Raw genomic sequence first — 23,999 nt, forward strand, 5'->3', positions numbered from 1 at the left:
ACTGCTTATTTTAGAAGCTGAACCTGAGAATATGGTATATGAAAAACTTGTGCGGCTAGGCCAGTTCTGCAAGAAAGTCACGGAAAATCGCTATTTTTCGAATATTTAATGTAAATGTCACGGACTACCTTTAAAAAATGCCAAATGATATTCACCGTGAATGAATTCTTACAAATTCGGAAAGTTCGTTCAAGAAATCTCATGAGATATCCATGAGTTATATTTGAAAAAATCTTAAAAGTAATCAATCTAATCCTAAAAATAATAACGGAGATCTCCCGGCAAGAATCTTTGAAGAATTCGCTGGAAGAATCCATGGAGAAATCCCTGCAATTCTCGAGAGCATAACGTGGAACATAACGTACTCGGTTCTACTAATACACATGGTTTGATCCTTTTCACAATCCAAGTCTCCTTCATGCACATTGCATACAACAGAGCGGTGTAGGTGCTCATCTAACTTCATCCAAAGGAGATTTGGATTGTAAAAAGGAACACACCATGTGCATTAGTGGAATCGAGCTCAGTTCTGTGCCTTCAGGTGACAGAGACGGTCAAGTGGCTTCGTAGCTTGGCGGAAAGAAGCGACCGTCTGGCGGGTTGGAAGTCGTGGGTACGATTCTCATTGGAGCACGTGGATTTCTTTTCACAACTCAAATCTCAGGAGTTTTTCACGGGGCCTATGCATCTCCCGGGATTTAATCCACAGGTTTTCCTAATATGCCTCCTGAGTTTCTCACTGGATTACTTCCGGAGGTCGTTTCAAAATTTATTAAAGAATTACTGAACAACAATTTGTTAGAGATTTTTGCAAGATTTCTGCAGAAGTTCTCCCGGGGATTTCTTTCAAAGTTTTCCGGGTTGTCTCTCGGAGTTCCTCACGGACTTGCGCCCAGAGTTCCTCCCAGGATATCTTTTAGATTCCTTCTGGAATTTCCCTAATATTTGCTCCAAGGTTTTTTTCACCGCGATGTGCCAGTTTTTCTCAGGATTTCTTCAATAGATCAACAATAGATCTAAAAACAAGTCGCACTGACTTATAAAATACAAAAAAGTTGAAAATGGCTACTGCAGTGTAAGCTTTTAGCGAGCATGTATGGGTCATATTGATTCCAACATTTTACAAGGGTTAAGCACATACAATTTGTCTTCATTAGATAGATCAGAGTAGGCTTGTTCAAAATTTGTATTTCCATCAGCTTTTATAAAAACTGATCCTCTGTGCGTCAGCCACGTCCTGGCAAACCGCATCGCATTACTTCTCGCGTTGCAAACAAGAACTTTACTTTCGGTACGATACCATACCGAACTCGGGTCATGTTGTAGCGATACTCACCCCTGAGCATTCTGAAAGTTGATATTCACTACTGTTCATTCAGGTACTGGACACGACGGAAACTCTCTAGATGGTGGAGGAATTCATCTACCTCGGATCCTTACTGACGGCTGACACTAGGAGACGTGGTACACGATGGGCGGAACAGGTGGAACGTGATATGGCGAGTTTTGGGCGTGACCGAGGTTGGAGAGCGCACAGCCGTAGATAAGGACTTTCTTTCCAGTACAAATTTTCTCACTCTGTATAATTTTAGAGGCATTCAATGTCGCATATATTTTTCCTGTGTCTTGTTTTTCGTTTTATCTTTTTTTTTCAGTGAGAATTGCGTATGTGTTGTTTGCGGTCTATCATTGTTGCTTATCTGTGTTTTCCTTGTTTGTAGTTTTTATTCAACTGTTAAATAATCATCTGCTTTTTTTCGTACTCGCTTGTTTTACGATAGCATAATATTAGTAATAATAATAACGGTTTCTAATGCTTTTCAACTGTTTTATATCATGTGTGTGTATGTGTTTGAAGGAAACAGTAAATGTGTGTATGTGCTTGTTATGTGTACGCGCATTCCTGTTATTTTCCTTTCCCTAAACTGTTATACATTTGTAGGTAGGTGTCCTGCAATTGTAAAGGGCACATTTGTCTGAAGCTATGGTATAAGTTCAGTGTGTGTATGTCCTGTATCGTGGGTGAAACATTACCACAATTCAGGTGTTTTTATCTTTTCCTAGCTAACTTTTGTTACTGACAAATAAATACAGACAGAACTAATTGCTGCGGAACCAAAATCATCATGGGAAATATTGGGACGGTGATAGGTTAATGCTATGAAACTGATGTGCATGCACATCTGTTTAATCAATGATGATTTACGATTTCTTTTAGGTTTCATTTTTGGTAGTTCATTATTTAATAAAAATTGGTAGATCAAACGTGAGCTACGATCATCATCATAAGTCAGAGTTTGAAACCATAAAGGTTGGTAGCAAACAACATTACTACATTTAAAAAGGGTGTTAAACGTATTGGTTTCAAACCCGACTAAAGGCAGTCCTAGTTTATGCATAAAAAGGTTGAACAGTTTTACATAAGTGAGAAAAAAATGTCACTACTACTACGAACAAAATGTAAAAAAGTAATAATACAGCGTTATTCTATCGCTACAAAAACCGAAAGATACGAGAAAAGGTACAACATGACAAAGCGAATGAGAGTAAATAAGCGAATCTAAAAAAGGGGATACAGAAATTAGGATGATTCGGCAGGTGTTGTCACTTATTTGATGATAATGGTACTGCTTCCAGCTGAATCTGACCCTTTCGCCCTGGAACTGGACTGATCGTCAACTTCCATCGAGGTTCCACTGTCTGCCGCGACTGCCGCATTAGAGGTAGATATTCCGGAGGCGGAAAGAGTTACCGAACTACCCATCAAAAGGGAGGAAGCTGACGTCACACCGGACACAGCATTAACATCTAGGGTGTCGCCACCCATTTCGGATTTCTTTCCATTGACCATCTCATCATCGTCAAGATCGATCTGCAAGTGTTGGTTATCGAGGGTGGAAGATTGTTAGGGAGCCCAAACCAGAACAAGACGCTGCTACTGCAAGGGGCTACACACAGTAAGAAAATTTCATCGACTGCAGTGTTAGGATTTCGGCAAAGTAAGGAATGATAAGTGTAAGCCAACCGAAATTCGACAAAACTTTGGTAAATATTCACCGATCCTTGCCAAGACCTGAATCAGTAAAATTCTATTGAATTTCGGTAAGCATGATTGGAAAAGTATGCCGAAGTAGCAGATATGTGTAAGTGTTAACGTTTAGTATCATCATTCGTACATCTCTCACTCATTCCAGCATCGTAAAGTTTACTTAATTTCACATATAATGGAGAAAATTCATAATACTCTAAAAATATCTAATCGATTACCTCTAAAATTTCATTCTCAATAAGGTTGGGCTTTTTCGCTGATGATTTTTTGCCTTCTTCAAGGTCCAGCTTGTCCCCCGTCATTGAATTGTTATCGGCACTTTCTAGTTCGCTTATGCTTGTCGTTGAGTCATCTTCTTTGTTACTGATGGGAGCAGCAGCTGCACCACCACCACCACCAGTACTGTTGTTGTTATTGTTCATCTGTTCTTGAAGTTGCTTCTGCTCCGCTTCGAACTCTTTCAGCACGTTGTCTAAATTATACTTGCGACGGTAGTTGACATAGAAGGTACGCAACTGTGCTTCGACCTTGGTACCTATTGTGTCAGCAATTGCCTGAATGGAAGAACATAATGCCGAGATATGTGATTCAACCATCTTGAGGGAATTCAAAAAGTGCGTCTCGTTTGGATTATCTTTGAATCAGTTTTTGATGCAGTACTGCCGGACAAAAGTGGCACGAACATTTATTGGAATTAAACGTCAACATTTTTGAATTAATTGATAAAAAAAAAACATCATACAAGTTAACATTAACAGCTTAGTTTTTATCTTATTTTACGTCATACTAAGCACCGATCAATATTTAGGGACAGAATTGCGAGAAACCCAAAATGGCCGACTACTCACGATTTCGAAAGCACAGATCTCTTCGTAAACAAAACGAGCGCACCTGAGCTTCTTATTTTAAGCTTATTACAAGTGAGCAAGAACAGAATAATCTAATGCACTGTTGTTTGAAGCTTGCTTCTTGAAATTTGTGCGACTGAAGTTCTGATGCGCTGTCGAAGCGGGATTTTGAAACGTTTGTCCTTAATGATCGAGTTTATTCTTGCGCCTCGCCCAATGTCTCATGGCCGGTTTGATTTCAGTGACTAATCAATAAATTGAAAGCTAATGTAATCATGTAAAAAACATATTGTAAAACAAGTACCATTTCCTTAACATAATGAGATGAAATAATTGTCTCTCGAATTCTATTTCCGTCTATTTCATACGCAACATAAATATATTTGCCGTCACACCTTGTACGTTACACTATGGTACATAGGATGGTCAAAATTAGGATTTAACACATCATGTGTTCAAAGTACTATTGAGCAGAAAGCTTTTAAATTGAATCAGTTGTAGCATACAACTTGTAGGTTAAGAATAACGACCAAAATATTCCGTTTCATATTTTTGCCCACCAGATCCATAAAACACCATCACAGTGCAACGAAGCAATCATTCTCTGTGGATGTGAAATACTATATAGGGACCAAGGTATTTATATAATGGAAGGTTAAGCAGGTCGTTTAGTTTGTGGGGAAAAGCAGAGGAAGCCAAATTTCAAAGGAATTTGCTGAGGGGGGGTGTTTGTTTTCAGAATTTCTCACGGTGAAAAAAATAATGGCCGCTCAGCCAGTTTTGACATCTAAGACTACCTTAGAATATGTAAATACCTTGATAGGGACTGCATGAAATTTTCTCCTTCTCTTTCACTCTTACAGAAATTTTGTAAACAACAAGGCCAAGAAACGTCGAAATTCCATACAAAATCAAAACAATGCAGTGACCTATTAGGGAAGTAGAAGTGGAACCAATTCGGCAGGGCTCCTATGTTGGGCACTTTTCTGCTATAACTCAGCCAATTTTTAACCAATTGACACAATTTTTGGAACGCGGCGAGATACGCAGAGTATCTAACCGTGTACAAAATTTCAAGTAAATTGGTTTCGAATTGACTGAGTTAAAGCGAAAAGTGCCCGAAATACCGGCCACTGCCCAAGTGGTTCGTTACCTTACTTATGCAGAAAATCTTCGCACACATTTGTCTGCATCTTCCCAAGGACGAGAACAAACTGTTTTTTTTTTTACAATTTACCGACGGGAAAGAGCAGTTCATTTCAATAATTGAGCTTTTTTGCATTTTACAGAAGTGAAATTCATCTTAGAGCTTTTGTGAGATGTGAATTCCATAAGTGAATCTGGTGAAATGTAAATTGAATGGTGATGAAGAACAATTCGGCTAGCTGCTGCTTTGGTGCGGTTGCTTTCGGCATACGCAAAAAACGAGAAACATTGTGAAGTCGTAAGTGAAGTGAAATTGAAATATAAAATTTTGCGTCATTCAATTTCGAGTGCTGTAGATGCCGGTTATTGATAGTCAACATCTCCTTATCTTTCTCGTACACCACAGAGTGTTCACTAGAGTGGGTCATCGTTTATATGGAAAAGTGAAAAATTCAATGGTATCCCATCAGATCAAAGCTTTTTTGATACCATTTCAGAACCCAAATAAGTGTGCAAAATTTGGGCACGATCGATTATGTCTACGTTTTGCGCATCGCGATTAAAGTTTGTATAGGGTTTTACATGGGAAAAAACACTTTTTTGCATTTCTCTCATAACAAGCTCTAATTTTTCTAAAACCGTGTAATCGTTAAAGTGGAAACATAGCCTAGGTGTCCTGAAAAACTTTGTCGAAGACCGCGAAGTGATCTGATGCTTCTGAAAAAAGTTATAGCGTTGGCATTGCTTAGTGAAACATCATGATTTTGTTGCTATTGTTATTCCTTTACATGTTAAAACAAGCACATGCATGCGGTTCGTTGGTTATAACTATTTTCACAAGCATCGGATCGCTTTGCGGTCTTCAACAAAGTTCTTCAGAACATCCTAGGCTATTAATTTACAGTATCGGTTAAAAAGTTTCTGACAAACTTTTTCAACTTATGGCTAAAATGCAAAAAAGTTTGTTTTCTCATACTGTTACGGCGAAAATGCATGGTTGTATGAGATTCGTAGCCGAATTCTTTGGAGCAGATCGCAAACTCCGGTGGTGAGTGCGGAAACAGCTTTAAGCTAGAATTTTATTAGTTCATAAGTACAAATTCTTAGTTAACAAATATTTCACTAAATAATACTTACAAAATTCGGTGTTCAGCTTCATTTAGAACAATTTTACAACTCATGACATTTTCTTAACTCGTAACATTTCATCTCCTGTGATAATAGGTTTAAGGTTAGAGTAGTAAATTGCATGTACAGCTTAAGACTTACTGTGATACGATTCTGTGATATTAGACTAATTCTTACTAGTAAATTAGGCAAATGAAGAACCTGACAACTAGCTGTAAGTAGATTAAGATAGTTAGAAATTAACTCAATGTTTAAGGCCGAAAATATCAAATTACTCTAGCATGACTATGCACTACACTATCTGGAATCGGAATCACTATATCTTTTCTATTTACTCATCTCGCACATGACATATTCTTCCATCACAAAAGATAATCAATCATGAGAGGCAGTGCTGCCAGCAACACATACCAAATCCCATACAAATTTCAATTGCAATGCGCAAAGTGTAGATGCAACCGATCGTGCTCAAATTTTGCACAGATACTCAGGATCCCAACGGAACCAAAAAAGCTTTGATCTAGAGGTGTGCGCCGCCGCGCCACGCCGGCGCCGCCGCCGATTATTTTTCGGCGCGCCGCCGCTTACGCCGCCGAGCTCCAATTTTCTACGCCGATCTCAAAAACGCATTGATGAGTTATATGTTTTGATTTATTTCATTACAATAATTCAAGCAACTCATTGGAGTCATCTGTATACATAGCATTGTAAGGTCGTTTTCAGCGGGGGTCCATTGTTTTAGTTCTAGAAATTTGGAACGCTAAAATAGATCAAATTACACTCAGTTCCACCGGTAGTTGTTACAATTTCTAAACTTCGTACGTATGTCGCGTCAACGATGTTTTGGAAGTGAAAGAGTTTGTTCTTTGAATTAAATCGAGTTCACAAAGATACCAGGGGTTCCTGAAGATAACTGAAGGCTGAAGAAAAAATGTAGGGATTCCGAAGATTGAAGAAAATGCTAGTGATACTGAAAAAATATTTTTGTTGTGTTCATCTCCAGAAGAGATGAAATTTCTCCAGCAACTCTTTTGAGGATTCTTCTAGCAGTTTCGCCAAGAATTCTGCTAAAAGTTCCACCGGGAACTCTAGAAGGTCCTTCGGGAAATCCTCGGGAAAGAGTTACTCCGGGTATTCTTTTAGAAGTGTTTTCTGGGAATTCCTTTAGGAGATCGTCCGGCAATTCCTCTAGGAGCACCTGCGGGAATTCCTTCACGAAGTTTCTCGTGTAATTCCTCTAAGAGTTCTTCCGAGAATGTTTCTGGGAGTTCCGGCAAGTTCTGTAGCAGTTCTTCGTGGAATTCTACCAAGAGTTTCTTTAAGAAATTTTCCAGAAATTATTCCAGAAGTTTCTCCGAACATTCCTTTAGAAGCTCCTCTTTGAATTTTTCTAGGATTTCCTCCAGGAATTCTTCCGGGAATTTCTCTACGAGTTCCTTTGAGGATTCCTTACCGATTTTTTTCCGGAAATCACACTAAAAGTTTCACCGTGACTTTTTCTATAGTTCTTCCGGGAATTCGTCTAGGAGTACTTCCGGGAATTCGAATATCTTCGGGAACACCTTTACGAGTTTTCTAGAAGTTGCACTGGGTATGACAAGAGTTTCCTTCGAAAATTCCTTTAAGAATTCCCCCGGAAGTTCCTCTAGAAGTTCTTCCGCAAATTCCTCTAAAGTTCCGGGAATACATTCAGGGATTTCCCCGAACGTTCTTCTAGGAGTTCTCCCAGGAATTTCTCTAGAAGTATCTGAGTTTATCCGGGCATTCCTTTACGAGTTCTTCCGGGAATTTCTTCACGAATTTCTTGGGAATTCTTCTAGAAGTTCTATCGATAATTTGTCTAGAACTAGGCTATGTCTTTAGGAGTACCTCCGGGAATTCTCCTAGTCAACAAACGATCGCATATGATGTTGAATAGGATGCAAAAGTGGAGGCGATATACGCACACTTTACACGCGGTTAAATGGAAATAGGTACGCATATGGCCTCCACTTTAGCATCCTATTAACATCATATAAGATTATGTGTTAGCTGGGCTTCTAAGAGTTCCTCTGAGTTTCTCAGGGAATTTCTTTACGCATTACATCGGGAATTGCTCTAGAAATCCGGCTGAGAATTCCTTAAGAAATTCTTCCGGGTAATCCTTGAGAAGTTTATCCGGAAACTCATCTAGGAATACCTTTGGTAATTTCACTACGAGATCCTCCTTGAATTCCTTTCCGAAATTCTTCAGCAATTTCTCTAGGAATTCCTCCGGAATTTCTTCCAAAGGTTTCTCGGCAATCACTTTTACTAGTTGCTCTAAAAGTATTTCTGAGAGTTGCACAGCGAATGCTCGGAATTTACACCGAGAATTCTTCTATAAGTTCCTCCGGTAATTCCCCTAAGAATTCCTTTGGAAAGAAGTCTAAGAGTTCTTCTATGATTTGTTTCCGGAATTCTTCCAGGAGTTTCCTAAACGTTCCTCTAAGAGTTCATTAGAGTATTGTTTTAGATGTTCTTTTGGAAATTCGTTTGGGAGTTCATCCGGGAATCCCTCTAGGTGTACAGTAGACGTTTGATAAGTGCAACATGTTTACGTTTCAGTTACCGAATGAAAATCGCTAACTGCAACGACTGACAGCCGTCAAACAGTTGTCAATTGCTGTTGAACGCAGCCAGAAGCACTCAAAAACATCGCAATGCAGCTGTTGTAGTGCATCCGAAAAACCTCGCAACTCTGATGACGTTTCGTTTTTGACAGATAGCGGTGCGATAACTGCAAGATTGATGCACTTAGCGGACTTGCAGCTAAACCGTTTGCACCGAGCGAACGTCTACTGTACCTACAGGAATGCCTCTACGAGTTCCTCAGGGAATTCCTTTAACCACAGACAAACAGACGTAACACCTTGAACGATTTTCATGGAAATCCATCGCCCAGTTCACACTACCATCACCTGGTGGAAAAGTTGCACGAATCACTGTGTTGTGCAATATCGTCAACAGAAGGCGCTAGTGTGAAACGTCAAACGCATAGAAAATTGATGCGCGCGCCTCTGGTTGTGAAAGCCACAACTATGAAAATTTAAAATGATCGTTAAAAGCGTGGTCGATGGAAATTTCGCAAGTGTTACGTCTGTTTGTCTGTGCTTTAACCCTTTATAAGACCGAGAAAACTAGAAGAGTTGTCAACGCATACTATCATGGAAATGATTATATACATAATTACAAGTACAAAACAATTTTTGTTTGAAAGAAACTCTCAAAAATCTAGGTGGCAATATAGTTGCCACTGCCCGTTTAGGGTACTTTTCTTCTTTTGACTTCGACAAAAAGCCGGAAAAGAGATTTTAGAGTGGATTAAGACTTAACCCATAATTCAAACTGTGTTGTTCAGCTTATGTCAACCCATAATTTAATTAATTCTTAAAATATTTACCAAATCTAAAATTTTTCAATAAGTTTGAGCTTATTTTCTTCACGCGGTCAAATTTAGCCATTTTTGAGAATACAAATGGCTCCCAAATTGTTGTTAAAGCTTTGTTTAGCACCAAAAAAATACCAGGCGTTGTTGATAATCCCAATTTTGCGTAAACCAAAAAAAAAGTTTGAAATAAATTGTTACAACACAGATTAAAATACAAACAGTAGGTGTCAATATAGTTGCCACTGCCTTATAAAGGGTTAAGAGTTTATTTGGAAATCTTCTAGCAAATTCCACCGGGAATTCCTCTAGAATTTCTTCCAGGAATTCCTATAGAAGGTCATTCTAGATAATTTTTTGGGCAGCTGATTGATGATTCACCATAACAATTATTTCAATAAATTTTGAAAAAACATGTGAAAATAAAAAAAATAAAGAAACCGTAACTATAAACATGTCGTAGCATCTTCAACATGATGATTTACTAAAAAATAAAACACTGATATTGATTAACGGAATTAACAAAAATTAAAAATTATGGCCACGCCGTTTCACGCCGCCGCCGAAAATTAATTCGGCGTCACGCCGATCACGCCGCCGCCGGCCAAAAAAGTGGAAAACGCCGCCGCCGACAGATTTTAAATCGGCGCTTACCTCTACTTTGATCTGAGAAAACGCTTCCAATGACCCACACTAGTGTTCACTCAAGAAACGAATTTTTGATAGCAGGCTTGGAGGGTCATGTCAAATATACCAATCAACTCAGTTCGACGAATTGAGCAAATGTCTGTATGTGTGCGTGTGTATGTGTGCATATATGTCTGTGTACAAAAAGGTGACTCACTTTTAAGACACTTCCCATTGGCCGATTTTACGTTTTTTAGCACGAATCGAGCCGGAATTTTACCTCATTGTTTGCTATTGCAAATGGTGCGGATCGGTTAAGACGTTCCGGAGTTATGGTCATTTTAGTGATCCGGACCAGTACTGGTAAAACTGCTCATATATAAAACTGAACGCCGATAGAATTGCGACGATTTTTGTAGCGTTTAGTATGGTTGACGATTTTTTTTGCGGAAATCAACACTGGAAACCAGAAATTCTACGATGTCGGTCCCCTAAAACTCTAAAACCATAAAATATGGGTATGTTTGGTATTCTTCATTATACCAACAAAGCTAGCCATGAAAATGTTTCACACTTCTCAGATCATTTTGACAGACCACATACATGCACGAAAAAGACGGATCATATATTCTACTTTATCGATCTTGTTGCCGTCCTTTTCATGGTCATGTTACATCTGTCAAAATGACCTAAGAGTTGTCAGTATTTTGGAGTAAGGTTCGTTGGAGTAATAAAGAATGGGGTAGATGTGCGAAGTCCGAAAATGGCGACCAGAAAATCCAAGATGGCGGCTCCAAATTCAAGATGTCGGCAGTTCAATGGTGGTTTACGATTTAAATAAAATAACAACCAGAATATTCAAGAGTGGGAGGGGGTTTGAGATGGCCAAAAATGAGTCTACGTAGTTTATGGACAGCTCTATAAAACCGCTGTCAATAAACTAAATTGAATGATTCAGTATGGTTATATTTGGTATGGGGAAGATGACCGCAATCCAAAAATTGCGACCGGAATATCCAAGATGGCGGCTCAAAATTTAAGACGGCGATTGTGTTATGGAGATTTAGGCTCTGAAACCATGCAATATGGGCATATATAGTATGGTGAATATGTACGTAGTCCAAAAATGGCAACTAGAATTCCAAGATGGCGATCTTAAATCTAAGATGGCGTTTGAAAATTCAAGATGATGACTATTCAATAGTGTTTGAGGCTAATATACCATTCAATATGTTTATATTTGGTAGAGAAAGGATTTCCGGAGTTGAAAAATAGCAACCAGAATAACGAAGATGGCGGTCGAATATTCAAGATGGTGGATGTTTTCTGGAGTTTTAGGCTCTAAAATTATTCAACATGGGTATATCTGGTATGGGAAAGAAGTATGGAGTCCAAAAATGGCGACCAGAATTTCCAAAATTCTGTGACACACCAAGTCACCTTAAGAGTGTACATCAAAAGTCAGATAAACGATATGATTTTTATTGAAATGGGGTTTCGAATGCACGAGAATTAGGAGTAATTAGGGTTTTTTCATCTGTATTAACGAGATTTTTAGCCCTAGGCTAGTTCATCTCAAGGCCCACGCTTTACTTCCCTTCCGAAGGAACAACTCAAATTTTGCATGTTTGTTGGGAATGGGATTCGATCTCAGATCCTCGGCGTGATAGTCACGTGTTTTAACCATCACACCAGATCCGCTTCAAGTCTACATATTTTTGCTTCCATCTAATGAATGATTCACAAAGGTAAAGTTGGAATATCTTTAATTATTTGCCATTTTCCATCTGACATAACGGGAATTAGCGCATATGACGAAGTAAATTTCTACCCTTTGTTCTAACTTTATCATTGACTTTGAGAGCAACTCTGATTTTAACAATTTGCAGTCATTTGTCCTATTCAATGAAGTAGGTTGAACATTGTTGAAATTGCTGCATCCTGCTCTTACCTATTCGTCAGCAAATGGGTAAAAGCAGAATCAACTTCAACAATGTTCAATCTACTTCATTGAACAGGGGTAAGCCAATATGATATTAGTTTAGCAATTCAGTCGAAACTCGGAATTTAGTGCGAGCGAACTTCGATTTGTCTCCCAATCCAGTTGCGTCGGACCTAATTTTGGAAGTGGTTCGCTGTTTAACGTACATGATGATCTACACAGCGCATCACTTCCGAAGTTAGTCCGACGGTAATCCAAATTCCGGGTTTCGATTGAATTGATAATAAATGCCATATTGGCTTAACCCAGTTATGATTAACAATGCCATGTAGTGGCAAAGTGTTGAAATCAGAATTGCACAAGAATAAATGATTTCTTTGCTACCAACAATATGTTATTAAACAAAGGAACCAAACGTAAAATGTGTAAAACACTTATTCGACTGAACAACCCAAAAACTGATCCTCTTTGTTCAACCACCAACCATCGGGTAATCCGTGAGACTAAGGGTACGACAGAGCACTAGCACCGGAAGTTACCTGAAAATCACGACCATACTTCCGGACGCCCTGAACGGCCAGTAAAAGTTCCTCGTTGTTCCAACGGGAATTAATCCGAACGGTGACGGGTTCCAAAGGGCGAGCTCCCTTCACCGGATGTTGGTCTAACTTGCGCTTCCATCCACTGATGGACTGCTTGTTCAACTGAATCTACACCGCCGGAACGTTCCAAGGGGGGGGGGGACAGATAGATAACAAGAACCGAGAAAAAGAAACAAGGTTCGTTCAGCTCGAACTCAAAGGGATAGTCATGGACGCTTACTTGACTCCAGAGGGTAACGATTTCCCTATCCATCCCGGCCAGCAGGTCGTCGTTGGGATTCCCTTCGGCATTGCTAGTGTTCTGAGCCGTGTTGGCCAGCTTGACAATGTCGTCGTGATTGATGTACATTCCCCGCGGGGGCCTACGCTTGTGACTGTCCCCGGACTTGCCCAACAGGTTCGAATTGCGCGCACGTTTGTTCATAAAAGTCGGACCGGATGTGGGACGCAAAACACCGGTACGTCTAGAAGAGAGAAAATTTTGAAGAGAACAAACAAAGAGAAAAAAACATTATTTCAGATGGGTGTTTTGGGTGGTAGATACTGAACATCACATTAAGCGTGAGAGTAGAAGAAAGGAAGGTACATTCAAATTTTAGTGCATTTTGAAGTGCAACGTTAAAAAATGAAAGCAAAATATAAGAAACATTACACTGTGCTACAATTTGAGAACGAAAAAAGCTTTTGAAGATTGTAGGTCTAGTCAATTGTTTGTAAAGAGCACGCTTGGCATTATTCAACACTTTCGAAATACAAGGTTATTGCTTGAAAACTGTGCTTCGGCATATGATTCTTTCGTTGGGTCGTCAGTTTCAATAGTAAAGTATCTGGATTAATTCCTGGTTTCTGAGTTCTACCATTAGATGGCATATGGACACTTGACATAAAAAGGGTGCATTTCGATAATGCCACACGTCTTTATGTCATGTGACCTTTTGCCAAATCAGTTTATGCCAAATGTCTCGCTCCCAAGTCATAATAATGTACATTAGGCCTGTCCAGCTTTTCAAAAATGTTCTCTGATTACACTAGTTTACAAAATAAAACGAAAGTCGTGACATTCTATCAACGACCAAAATTTTTGAAGTACAATTTTGTGCTGATTTCGAATCCGCGCTTCAAAAAATTTAAAGTAGAGCAGTTTTTGAGTTTTAGCTTAATATCGAGTTTAACAATTTTTTAAAATATGGAATTTACAAAAATTCAAATATCTTGCGTTTTGTTCAACCAAATTCAAATCTTTTTTTATAAATTTAAAGCTGAATACAATACCATTCGATCATCTGAATGCAGGTTTTGCGTCAGATTGATGAAATTCAAGATATTGGCGAGTTTTTGGGACGATCTCCTTAAATTTTAGCAAAATTTCCAAAAATATATGAAGAAATGTATTTTTTTCAATAAGAAAAAACCAATCTAAAAATTCTTTCTCACCGTTTATTTGACATATCATATGTAGGCGAGTTACAGTAAAAAATTCAGCTGAATCGGAGCATTGATTACGGAGAATGAGATGTGTGAAGTGAGCGACTTTACTTAAAAATAGAACAAAAGTCGATTTCAAATCATCAACCTTGTATGAAAAGTCGAAAAAATTTCCGCTCTACTGTAATTTTTTTCCTTCGCGTTTTCGAACTCACGGCATGATTCTACGACAAAAATGATCATCAGCTTACCGAGTTCAAAAATGCTGTAAACTAGTGTTATCAAGTCCACCCCCATATTTTGATTGGCATCCTAAGAGAAATAACTGGTCAAAATTTCAGCCAAATCCATTGAAATTAAGGGGTGCATCAAATCAATTTTGTGTTTTTCGACTATTTTTGAACTTCAAAAAATCATAACTACACTCAAACATGTCAAAACTTAATTCTTTTGGCAGAAATTGAAAGCTATACTTGTTTGCTACAACTTCTCCGAACAACGTGTGCGAATAAAATTGAAGGAAACATGTGTAATTATCACATTTGTGATCAGAAAAACCTTAAAAAGTTGATTTTTTGATAGATTTTGTTCTGGAACACCCTAATATACATAATAAGTTTGATATTTTAAAACGGCATAATATTCTCTCATGTTTTTTAATTATTTGCTTCTTTGACACCAATGCTGTAGGAGTTGAGCAAAAATATTAAAATTCGGGAAAGCCAAATGTGGCCTAAAAACTAGCTTTTAGGAGGCAATCACGTTGTGGCGCGAAATTGTATTGAACGTAGTAGCTTTGCTTCCTTGTAGTTTGCCTTGGCTACCCCATACCACGGGTGATAACAAACAAGCGTGATGACAGGTGTTGGCTATCATATTAGTGCTGACGCGATGCCACTTTTTGCGCGCCAAAGCGTGATTGCACCCGAAGAGCTAGTTTTTAGGCCACATTTGGCTTTCCCGAATTTTAATATTTTTTGCTCAACTCCTACAGCATTGGTATCAAAGAAGCAAATAACCACAAAACATTGGAGAATATGATTCCGTTTTGAAAAATCCAACTTATTACGTATATTAGGGTGTTCCAGAACAAGATCTATCAAAATATCAACTTTTTAAGGTTTTTCTTATTACAAATGTGATAATTCTAGATTGAGTTTAAATAAGGGCGAAAGTAACATGAGAGAGTTCTCTTCATCGACTCTCTCTTCTGCAAATTAAAGTGACAAGATGCAAATTTAATCAAACTTTTTACACTTAGACGCTAGATTGCATCGCAACCTAGTGATTTATGGTAAAAAAGTTTAAACAATCTTGCATCTTGTCGGTTCAATTTGAAGAAGAGAGGGTCGACGAAGAGAAATCGATCATGTTACTTTCGCCCTTATTTAAACTCAATCTAGAATTACACATGTTTCCTTCAATTTTTTTCGCACACGTTGTTCGGAGAAGTTGTAGCAAACAAGTATAGCTTTCAATTTCTGCCGAAAGAATTAAGTTTTGACATGTTTGAGTGTAGTTATGATTTTTTGAAGTTCAAAAATAGTCGAAAAACACAAAATTGATTTGATGCACCTCTTAATTTAAATGGATTTGGCTGAAATTTTGACCAGTTACTTCTTTTAGGATGCCAATCAAAATATGGGGGTGGACTTGAGAATCAGAGAACATTTTTGAAAAGCTGGACAGGCCTAATGTACATTTTTTGAAAGGCCAAGAAAGGGGATCAGAACGTAAAAAAGACGTTCCTTGAAACTTTGGGGGGATTTATTAAGAGTATATTAAGAAATATGATCAATTCAACTCATATTTTGGAAAACAATCTGAAATAGAATGTAGGTAATTCTGTGCTACCGATAGAAAAACATAAACGACATAACTTCGGTTAATTGATTGACAATGAACTTCAGAAACACTAGGAAGGAAATCCCATCCTATCCTATCAATTTTGACGTCTTGCCGTAAGATTCCATATACCCAAAAACGTTTTTAAGCTTAAATAAACAATTTAAAGGGCGTTGAAACAATTCCGAACATGCTTGTGAACAACAGTACTGGACCTAACCTGCAACAAGAACTTTTCTCGCATTGTAATACCGTGTAATCGTGTTATTGAAAAGGTGAAATAACTTCTCTCCAATACCTCCAATGATGGTAGCAACTGCCGCACAGTTTTCCCTGGGGGGTCGCATTCAGTTCGCTGCAAGTGACGCCGCACCCGGAACAGTTCAGGCTACTGTTACCGTTGGTGGAGGTCACGTTTGGGGTGGCTGCTTCGGCTTCGTTGTTTTGACCTGGCTTAGCGGCAAGATCGCCGGAATCGGTCTGACCAGTAGTGGCGCTAGGGACGCCATTCGAGTTCGGGACAACGGCTGCTTCACCGGTGCCACTGCCCGCCACCGCTAGATTAGAGCCCGGATTATTGACGCTAGTGCTCGCCGACGGCTACCGACATGTGGTTGATGGTTTGAGGGCGGATTGGGTATGCAAATGGAAAGAAGAAATTGGAAAGATGCGTAAGGGATCAACATTGTGAACCGAGTTTCGATTGGGGTTGATAGGCGATATCTTCAGCATACATTCAAGAACCTCTGAAGTGAAGTGGTGTTTAGAAACGCAGAAGTAGACGAAGGAGACCCGAAAGTATTCGACCAGACAACTCATATTCGACGGAGGAACCGAATCATAACTGTTCAACCCAATATAAAACGCATTGAAAGAAAAAAGTGAGAAACTAATCTACCAACTATAGCTACTTCCAATCAACTACTGGTACCTACCCGGATTCAGCTGGAAAATCGTCGTTGGTGTCATCGCTCTGAGCAGGAAGCTTCCGATTTGACGAAGAGCAATCAACTAGCAAAGCTACCGGTAGTAGACATAATGATTGTGCTACTTTTTCCCGAATGTCTCATTGACCTCAGTTCCCTGAAGGATTCGTTTCTTTGAAAAAGGAAGACCAACATGACTTTTTTCGATCGAAATGATCCCTCGCCACAAAATGCTAGTGATTCTGTATATTGGGTGTTTCAGAGTTACCCGAAATCAGACCAATTCAATATCATTAGTAGAACTAGGAAGAACGACCAGGATTCGAAGAAATGAGTCATACTAGAAAAAGTACCTTTCAGCAGCACAAACTAACAAAACGAGGGCGTTTCGAAATTCTTCGAGATCCACGAAAAAAACGTTCAAATATTCTAGGAATCTCTAGTCAAAAAGCTGTAGCTCTACCAAAGTACCAATTCGAAGTCAGAAATAAGCATGCATGCTGTATTATTGTTTGTTTATAACAATCTTAGTTGAATAAAAATGTATGTGGAAAAATATGCCGAAATGATTGTTGCCGCGCCCACTGTGCGCTAGATATGATTTAGAAATGAATGAAGCAACTGGTCATTCCCTTGCAATAAATACACATGCAGATATTTCAAGACCAACAATTGAAAAAGCCACATCAACATTGCGTAAACAAACACGTTTCTGTCGACTTAGGGCCTTCTGGAATCCACCCACGCATCTCACCACCATTACCAGAAAGCTTGATGTTTGCGCTTTCTGTTAGTGGTGGTGAGGTGTGTGGGTGGAGTTCAAAAGGCCTCAAGTCGATAGAAACATGTTTGTTTACAAAATGTTGTTGTGGCCTTTCCAATTGTTGGTATTGGCAAACAATTGCTACATCCATCCAACGATTTCTAGCTCTGTCAAATGGAACAGTGTCGAATTTGTATGGAACTAGAGTAGTTTGCCGATTTGTAGTGCTATTATAGATAAAATATAATTCATCCAGAACAAAACCGATAGTTTGTCGGTCTGTTGGAGCCAGTTTGCGTGAGAGTAGTATACAGAAATGTAAGAAATCTAAATTGTATAACATTGAAAGTGAACTTAGGGTAAAAGCTCTCTTAGTGGAGGTAGTACCAATAGTGGTGGTAGTGCCAATTTAGCACTATTTCGAACAAAAAGCTTGCAAATGACATTTTTAATAGATGCATCATAACTACTTAATAACATTAATTCAGTTTTGTGTTCAGGATTTGCTGAAAAACCTATTTTAAACAATTATTTTCCTTAAATTTTTTGCTCCTATGCACCTATAGTGGTGGTAGTGTTCCTATAGTGGTGGGTCCCATAAGAATTCAATGGGATGCGCCACTATAGGAACCAATGTTAAATTTTACCTCCATAATAGGAACCGTGTACCTATAGTTGGTGCAAGTGATTTATTAGCAAAAACTGAAATGAACAATGGTTTTTACATTTTTCCTAGCAAATTTAAGTGAAAAACTATCGATTAACGTTTTCAGACTTTTTATTTTGTGCTATTATCAATTTTATTAAATTATTTTTCTACAAGGAGCTACTAATAGCACCACTATTGGTACATTTACCCTAATTTGAAATATATTTCAGCTTAAAAGTTGTTCAGTCACACAACTCCTGGACTCTAACACTCGATCTTTCCTAATACTCCAACAATGATGTTATTTACATTGTAAATAAGCCTTCCCAAGGAATAATTGAAAGTCATAAATAAGCATGCATGTCGAACTATTGCTGGTTTATAACATTTGCAGCTGAATAATAAGCTGAGATGATGCTATTTACATTGTAAATAAGCCAAAATGCAACATTTGGCACGAATGTGAAGAGCAATTTAATTATAAGCTTAACAAACGTCAGCAGTTTTTGTTTGTTCGATTTCTCCTTACCAGCTTTAATATAAGCTGAAGAAGAACTTTTTTCTACGCGTTAAAAAGCTTTCCACAGTTTCCGAAAGCTGATTATAGTGATCTACATAAGTTGAACAAATGCTTTTGATGTTTAACCCTTTAATACCCAACCCCGCCTTTAGACGGGGTATAAATTCAGCATTTTTGTAATTCTTGTTTCGTGGGAAATCAATTTTTTTATATTTTTAGCTAATATTTAGGACTGTTTTGTATATCTCAAAATGGTTTTTGATGTATTTTAAAGCGTATTTACATTTTTAAATATCATTGAAAAACTGATGTTTTAGTCACCTTCTAGAAGTCATTGTTTGTTTTGTATTGAATCGCTACGACTACATATTTTAATTTTTTCCCAAATCATTCTACCCTAATTCAATAATAATAATAATAATAATAATAATAATAATAGTATAAGAAAATTGAATGCACTCTAAAAATATGTCCCTTATAAACACGGGAAATAAAATTTTCTATAAAAAAATTTAAAATAAAAATGTGGGGATGTTCAAAAATAAAAATTAGAAAAATCATAAACTGAAATTCACGAAATCGAGAATCAAAAAGAATCATCTTCCAAAACATGTTTAAATCGATTTAAGATGACAAAAAACGATATTTAGATCAAAATCAAAAATCAAAAAGAGGGTTAATACTTCAGCTATTGTGGGAACGTTCAATAATGGTTTAACAGTAAGCTGTATAAACGGATTTATTATTTATTTGTTCGATTATCACTTTTTGATTGAACAACAGATCAAAGTGATTATAATAGAGCAGTACTGGAACGTTCCTCATTATTAAATATGTATTGATGTTTGTTGCATACCAATGCGAAATATTCGAAACATTTGCTAATTTTCGTAGCAACTTCAAAGTTGTAGTTATCTTCACAACTTTTTAAAAATAAATATTTACAACTTTTCATAAATCTGAATATTGATCTTTTACAGCTTTGTGAACATGTTTCACTCTCAGCGAGCAACTTGCCAATTCCATGATGGCGTAGTCGGTAAGGCATGCGACGGGTGATTGGAAGATCACGAGTTCAATTCCAAGTTGAGAAATTTTTAGTAGAGCTTGTGTGTTATAAATATGTTTAGATGCAACAAATAAACATGATTGGACTATCATTGCACCTCGCACTCCAATTTGTTTTTGTTTTCGCAGCAGGTTATTATAGCTGAATACCAGATTACTTCCTACTGTAAAGCCTGTATCGCGCTTGCAGAAAAGATTGCTGAATAACTTCTCCACTTCTGTTTGAGCAATGCCTGATTACAAGCTGTGATGAAATAATGTTAAACTGTTATTGTAAATGTAGAATAAAAATGTCATGGCAATGTTGGTTAAATGAGTGATTGTTCCTTGGGATTTTGGTTTAATAGAATATTCGGCACTTACGAGAACAGCGATTTAAGTAAAAGCTTAACAAACGTCAGCAATTTTTGTTTGTTCGATTTGTCTATATAAGCTTTAATGCTGGCTGAATAAGAACTTTGTTCTACAAGTCAAACAACTTATAATTCGCAGTTTCCAATAGCTAATCATTGTTGTTTATATAAACCGAACAAATGCTTTTGATTTATAGGGTAGAAGCTTCAGTTTTGGCCAGCCCGGAGTTTTGGCCATAGTGCGCTATTCAGCCTGTTACGATCGTCATAAATTTATTTTTTACAAGTAGATTGTAATATAATATGATGATTACAGCTGTGAAAATACATACTTTTTGATTGAAAACTGGAAGAAATAAATAATTTTCCTTAAAAAAAATCAGCTCTCATATATCTATTTTGGCCAGGGTGCTTCTAATTTGGCCACTCCCATAAGAAATACACGCGATTGGCCAAAATAGAAACCAAAGCTGAGAATATGGCCAAAACTGCGGCAATGCTTCTATTTTGGCCAGCGCCACTTTTAATACAAAAATCAAGTATTATCTGGATTTCTGCGTTTTTCTAATAAAGTATAGATCGAAACCTTTCATTTGACACATTGATAGTTTTCATTGGATTATTTGTTATTTTTGTAAAAATGATTTACCTTAGACTGGCCAAAACCGGTGCCCGCACCCTATTACTTCGGCTATTATGGCTAAGTTCAATAATAGTTTAATAGGAAGCTACATAAACGAATTTTTGATTTATTTTTTCGATTATCACCCTTCAATTGAGCTTTCCAATAGCTTCTCTCAAGATTTTTGCGAGGTCCTTGCAAAAGTTCTTCCAGTTCTTCTAAATAGTTTTCGATGTTTTTCTTGGACATCCTCACAGGATTTCGCCGGAAGTTTCTCCCAGGATTTCTCTTAGAGGGGTTCCTCCTTAAATTTTCTGCCGGGATTAATCCCAGATTTTTTTCCGAGATGTCCCAGTTTTTCTCTGGATTTCTTCCAAACTACCTCTCGAAGTTTTTCCAATAGATATATGAGGGGTTACTCATTTTCACTTGGATTCCTTCAGATGTTTTTCGGGAGTTTCTTACAAGAAATTTTATGAGGTACTAAAAAAAACTTTAGAGAAAGGTCAGGATAAATTCAGAAAAACTCTGGGAGATATCCCAGGACCGAAACCGAAAGGAATTTTCTGAGAGAAGAACAGGGAGAAACTCCGAGAGAAATCTCAGGTGAAACTGAAAAAAAAACGCAAGAATCTCTAGGAAATATCCAGCTGAAAAACCTGTACACCCTTAAATGAAACAACACAGCGCACGAGTAACTTTCACGCAGCGAGCAAAAAGACAAAAGAATTTTCACGCAGATTTGTGTAACACCGGATCAGCACATTTTTTGTGTTGATCCGGTGTTACACAAATCTGCGTGAAAATTCTTTTGTCTTTTCGGTCGCTGCGTGAAAGTTACTCGTTGCGCTGTGTACATCGAGTTCTGCGTGTAGCATTCCAAAGCCAAACTCTGAAAAAAAGCTCACGGAAATTTCTTGAAAAAATTGCAGGAGAAACTTTAAAAAAAAATCGCGGCAGTAGCTCCTGCAGAAAATTCGTAGAAAATTCTTTGGGAAATCTTTGCAGGCACTCTAGTGGAAATCCTATAAATAACTCTGGAAGAAAACCCTGATCTACTGGAGAAGTCTTATGAGAGAACAATGGAAGGAATCGCGAAATTTTTTGAGAGGGATTCTGAGAGATACTTTAGAGGAAATTCTGTCAAAACACCTGCTATTTCTCTTGAGATTCTTGTGTAAATCTCGAAATTAATCATAGAAGAAATCCAGCGAAAATTTCTTTGGGCAAAACGCAGAAGGAACTTCGAAAAAATCCCAACCAATATAAAAAAAACCCGTCTAGAAGGAATTGTGGGAACAATCATCGTGAAAAACTCCAGCAGAAACTGGTAAGAAATCAGGTATCTCGGAAGATTTTCAAGGAAAAAATGTTAGAATCTTGGAAAATGTCAGTAGGGATCCGGAAATATCTCCGGAATGAATTGAAAAAAGAATAACAAAAAACAATTTTCATGAAAGAATGCGGAAGAAATTCTGTAACAAATACAAGGAGGTATTTCTAAAGCAATTCTAGAAAGAAACCCTGACAGAATTTCTGTGAAAAAGTCATTGTAACGGTCATACTAGATTGATTTCAACAACCAGATTCATACCAACAATGTAGTAAAGTTTGTGGACTTTACTTCTGAGTAGGTAGATCTTTAAGGACAGACTTGTTAGAATCCCAAAATGGCCGCCACAATGGCCGACTTCGGTACCTACTCACGATTTTGAGGGCACAAATCTCTTCGTAAACAAAACCAGCGCACCTGAGCTTCTCATTTTAAGCTTATTACCTACAAGTGAGCAAGAACAGAATAATAACATGCATTGTTTGAAGCTTGCTTCTTGAGATTTGTGCGTCTGAAGTTCTCATGTACTGTTGAAGCGGGATGTCAAGACGTTTGTCCTTAAGTAGTAAAGTTCATTACTTGGTTTTCATGTTTTATTTTTTTATGGGTGTAAAATTTCCCTGAGTATAAAAAATATTCACCGAGTATTCCAGGTTTTACCCTGATAAACAACATTTTCTGAGGATTCCCGGTTTCCAGGTTTTTCCAGATAGTAGACACCCTGAACAATTTCCGTCGGGATTTTTATAGAGGGTTTTCCAGAAAGTTTTCCGATTCTCTGATTTCTCGCGGAATTTCACCAGTAGTTCCTCATGAAATTTCCAGAATTGCCTTAGTACTTCCTTCCGATATTACTCTCCTACTTGAATTTATTATTACTTCTAGAAGTTTTTCCAGAGATGTTTCAGCTTTTCTTAGGATTACTTCCGAAGTTTGAGATTTCTTCAAAATATCAGAACGAATCCAGGTGAATTGTTGCGAATTGTAGGTGCAACTCTGTGGAGTTTCTCACAAGATTTCACCTGGAATCCTTCTGGTATTTTTCCGGGAGTTTGTTACAAGTAATTTGGTAATTTATCCCAGGAGACATTCCGAAAAAAAACTCCTGGAAAATCCCAGCAAGAACTTAGGGACCAACTATTTAAGAAATCCCAAAAAGAGCATCCAGAGTCTCGGGACAATTAAAAAAAAATAATAAATGAATAAAATAATTATTTCTAGTGGATTCATGCAAGAAATCCGGTAAACAAATAGTCAGGTTTTTTTTTACACGGGGGATACGTACCGCGTAAAAAACGCAGTTCAAAATTCAAAAAAATCGCGTAAAAAAGTCTCACCATTTCTCGACAAATCATGCAAAAATAAGACGATGATTTTTTTTTTGTATGGAGTTTTGATTTACGCGGCCGCGTAAATGAAAACCGCGTAAAAAAAAGACCTGACTGTACGAGGAAAAGCTCTGAATGAAATCAGGGGAAAAGCTCCATTAGAAATATTTATCCAAAATAGCTCCTGCAGAAATCCCAGAAGACACTCCGGAAAAAAATCTCAAGAAAAGGTCCAGGTTCAATTCAGAAAAACTCTGAGAGACATCCCCCCAAGACTAATACCGGAAAGAACCTCGCATTCAAAATCTCACTAATTAAAAGAAACACCGGAAGAAATTTTCTGAGAGAAGCTCAGGTTAAACTTTTAAAGAATTCTTGTGGGAAATCCACGGAAAAACTCTATCAGAAAGCTGATAGAA

At 37.7% G+C, this 23,999-nt stretch overlaps 1 protein-coding gene across 2 annotated transcripts in view; it reads right to left on the minus strand.

The window, feature by feature from the left end:
• Positions 1 to 1,583: 1,583 nt before the first annotated feature.
• Positions 1,584 to 23,999, minus strand: part of LOC109411230 (REST corepressor) — a 58,840-nt gene continuing 36,424 nt past the window's right edge. For both annotated transcript variants that reach the window (XM_019684738.3, XM_019684739.3), the window contains exons 7-11: positions 16,317 to 16,618; positions 12,969 to 13,212; positions 12,686 to 12,856; positions 3,268 to 3,603; positions 1,584 to 2,872 (exon numbers count right to left, since the gene is read on the minus strand). In XM_019684738.3, coding sequence (XP_019540283.2) covers positions 2,609 to 2,872; positions 3,268 to 3,603; positions 12,686 to 12,856; positions 12,969 to 13,212; positions 16,317 to 16,618 — 1,317 coding nt within the window. In that variant the 3' untranslated portion in view covers positions 1,584 to 2,608. The remainder of the gene's footprint in view (positions 2,873 to 3,267; positions 3,604 to 12,685; positions 12,857 to 12,968; positions 13,213 to 16,316; positions 16,619 to 23,999) is intronic.

The sequence above is a fragment of the Aedes albopictus genome, chromosome 3, assembly GCF_035046485.1.
Source record: "Aedes albopictus strain Foshan chromosome 3, AalbF5, whole genome shotgun sequence".
In the NCBI taxonomy this organism is placed as follows: Eukaryota; Metazoa; Arthropoda; class Insecta; order Diptera; family Culicidae; genus Aedes; species Aedes albopictus.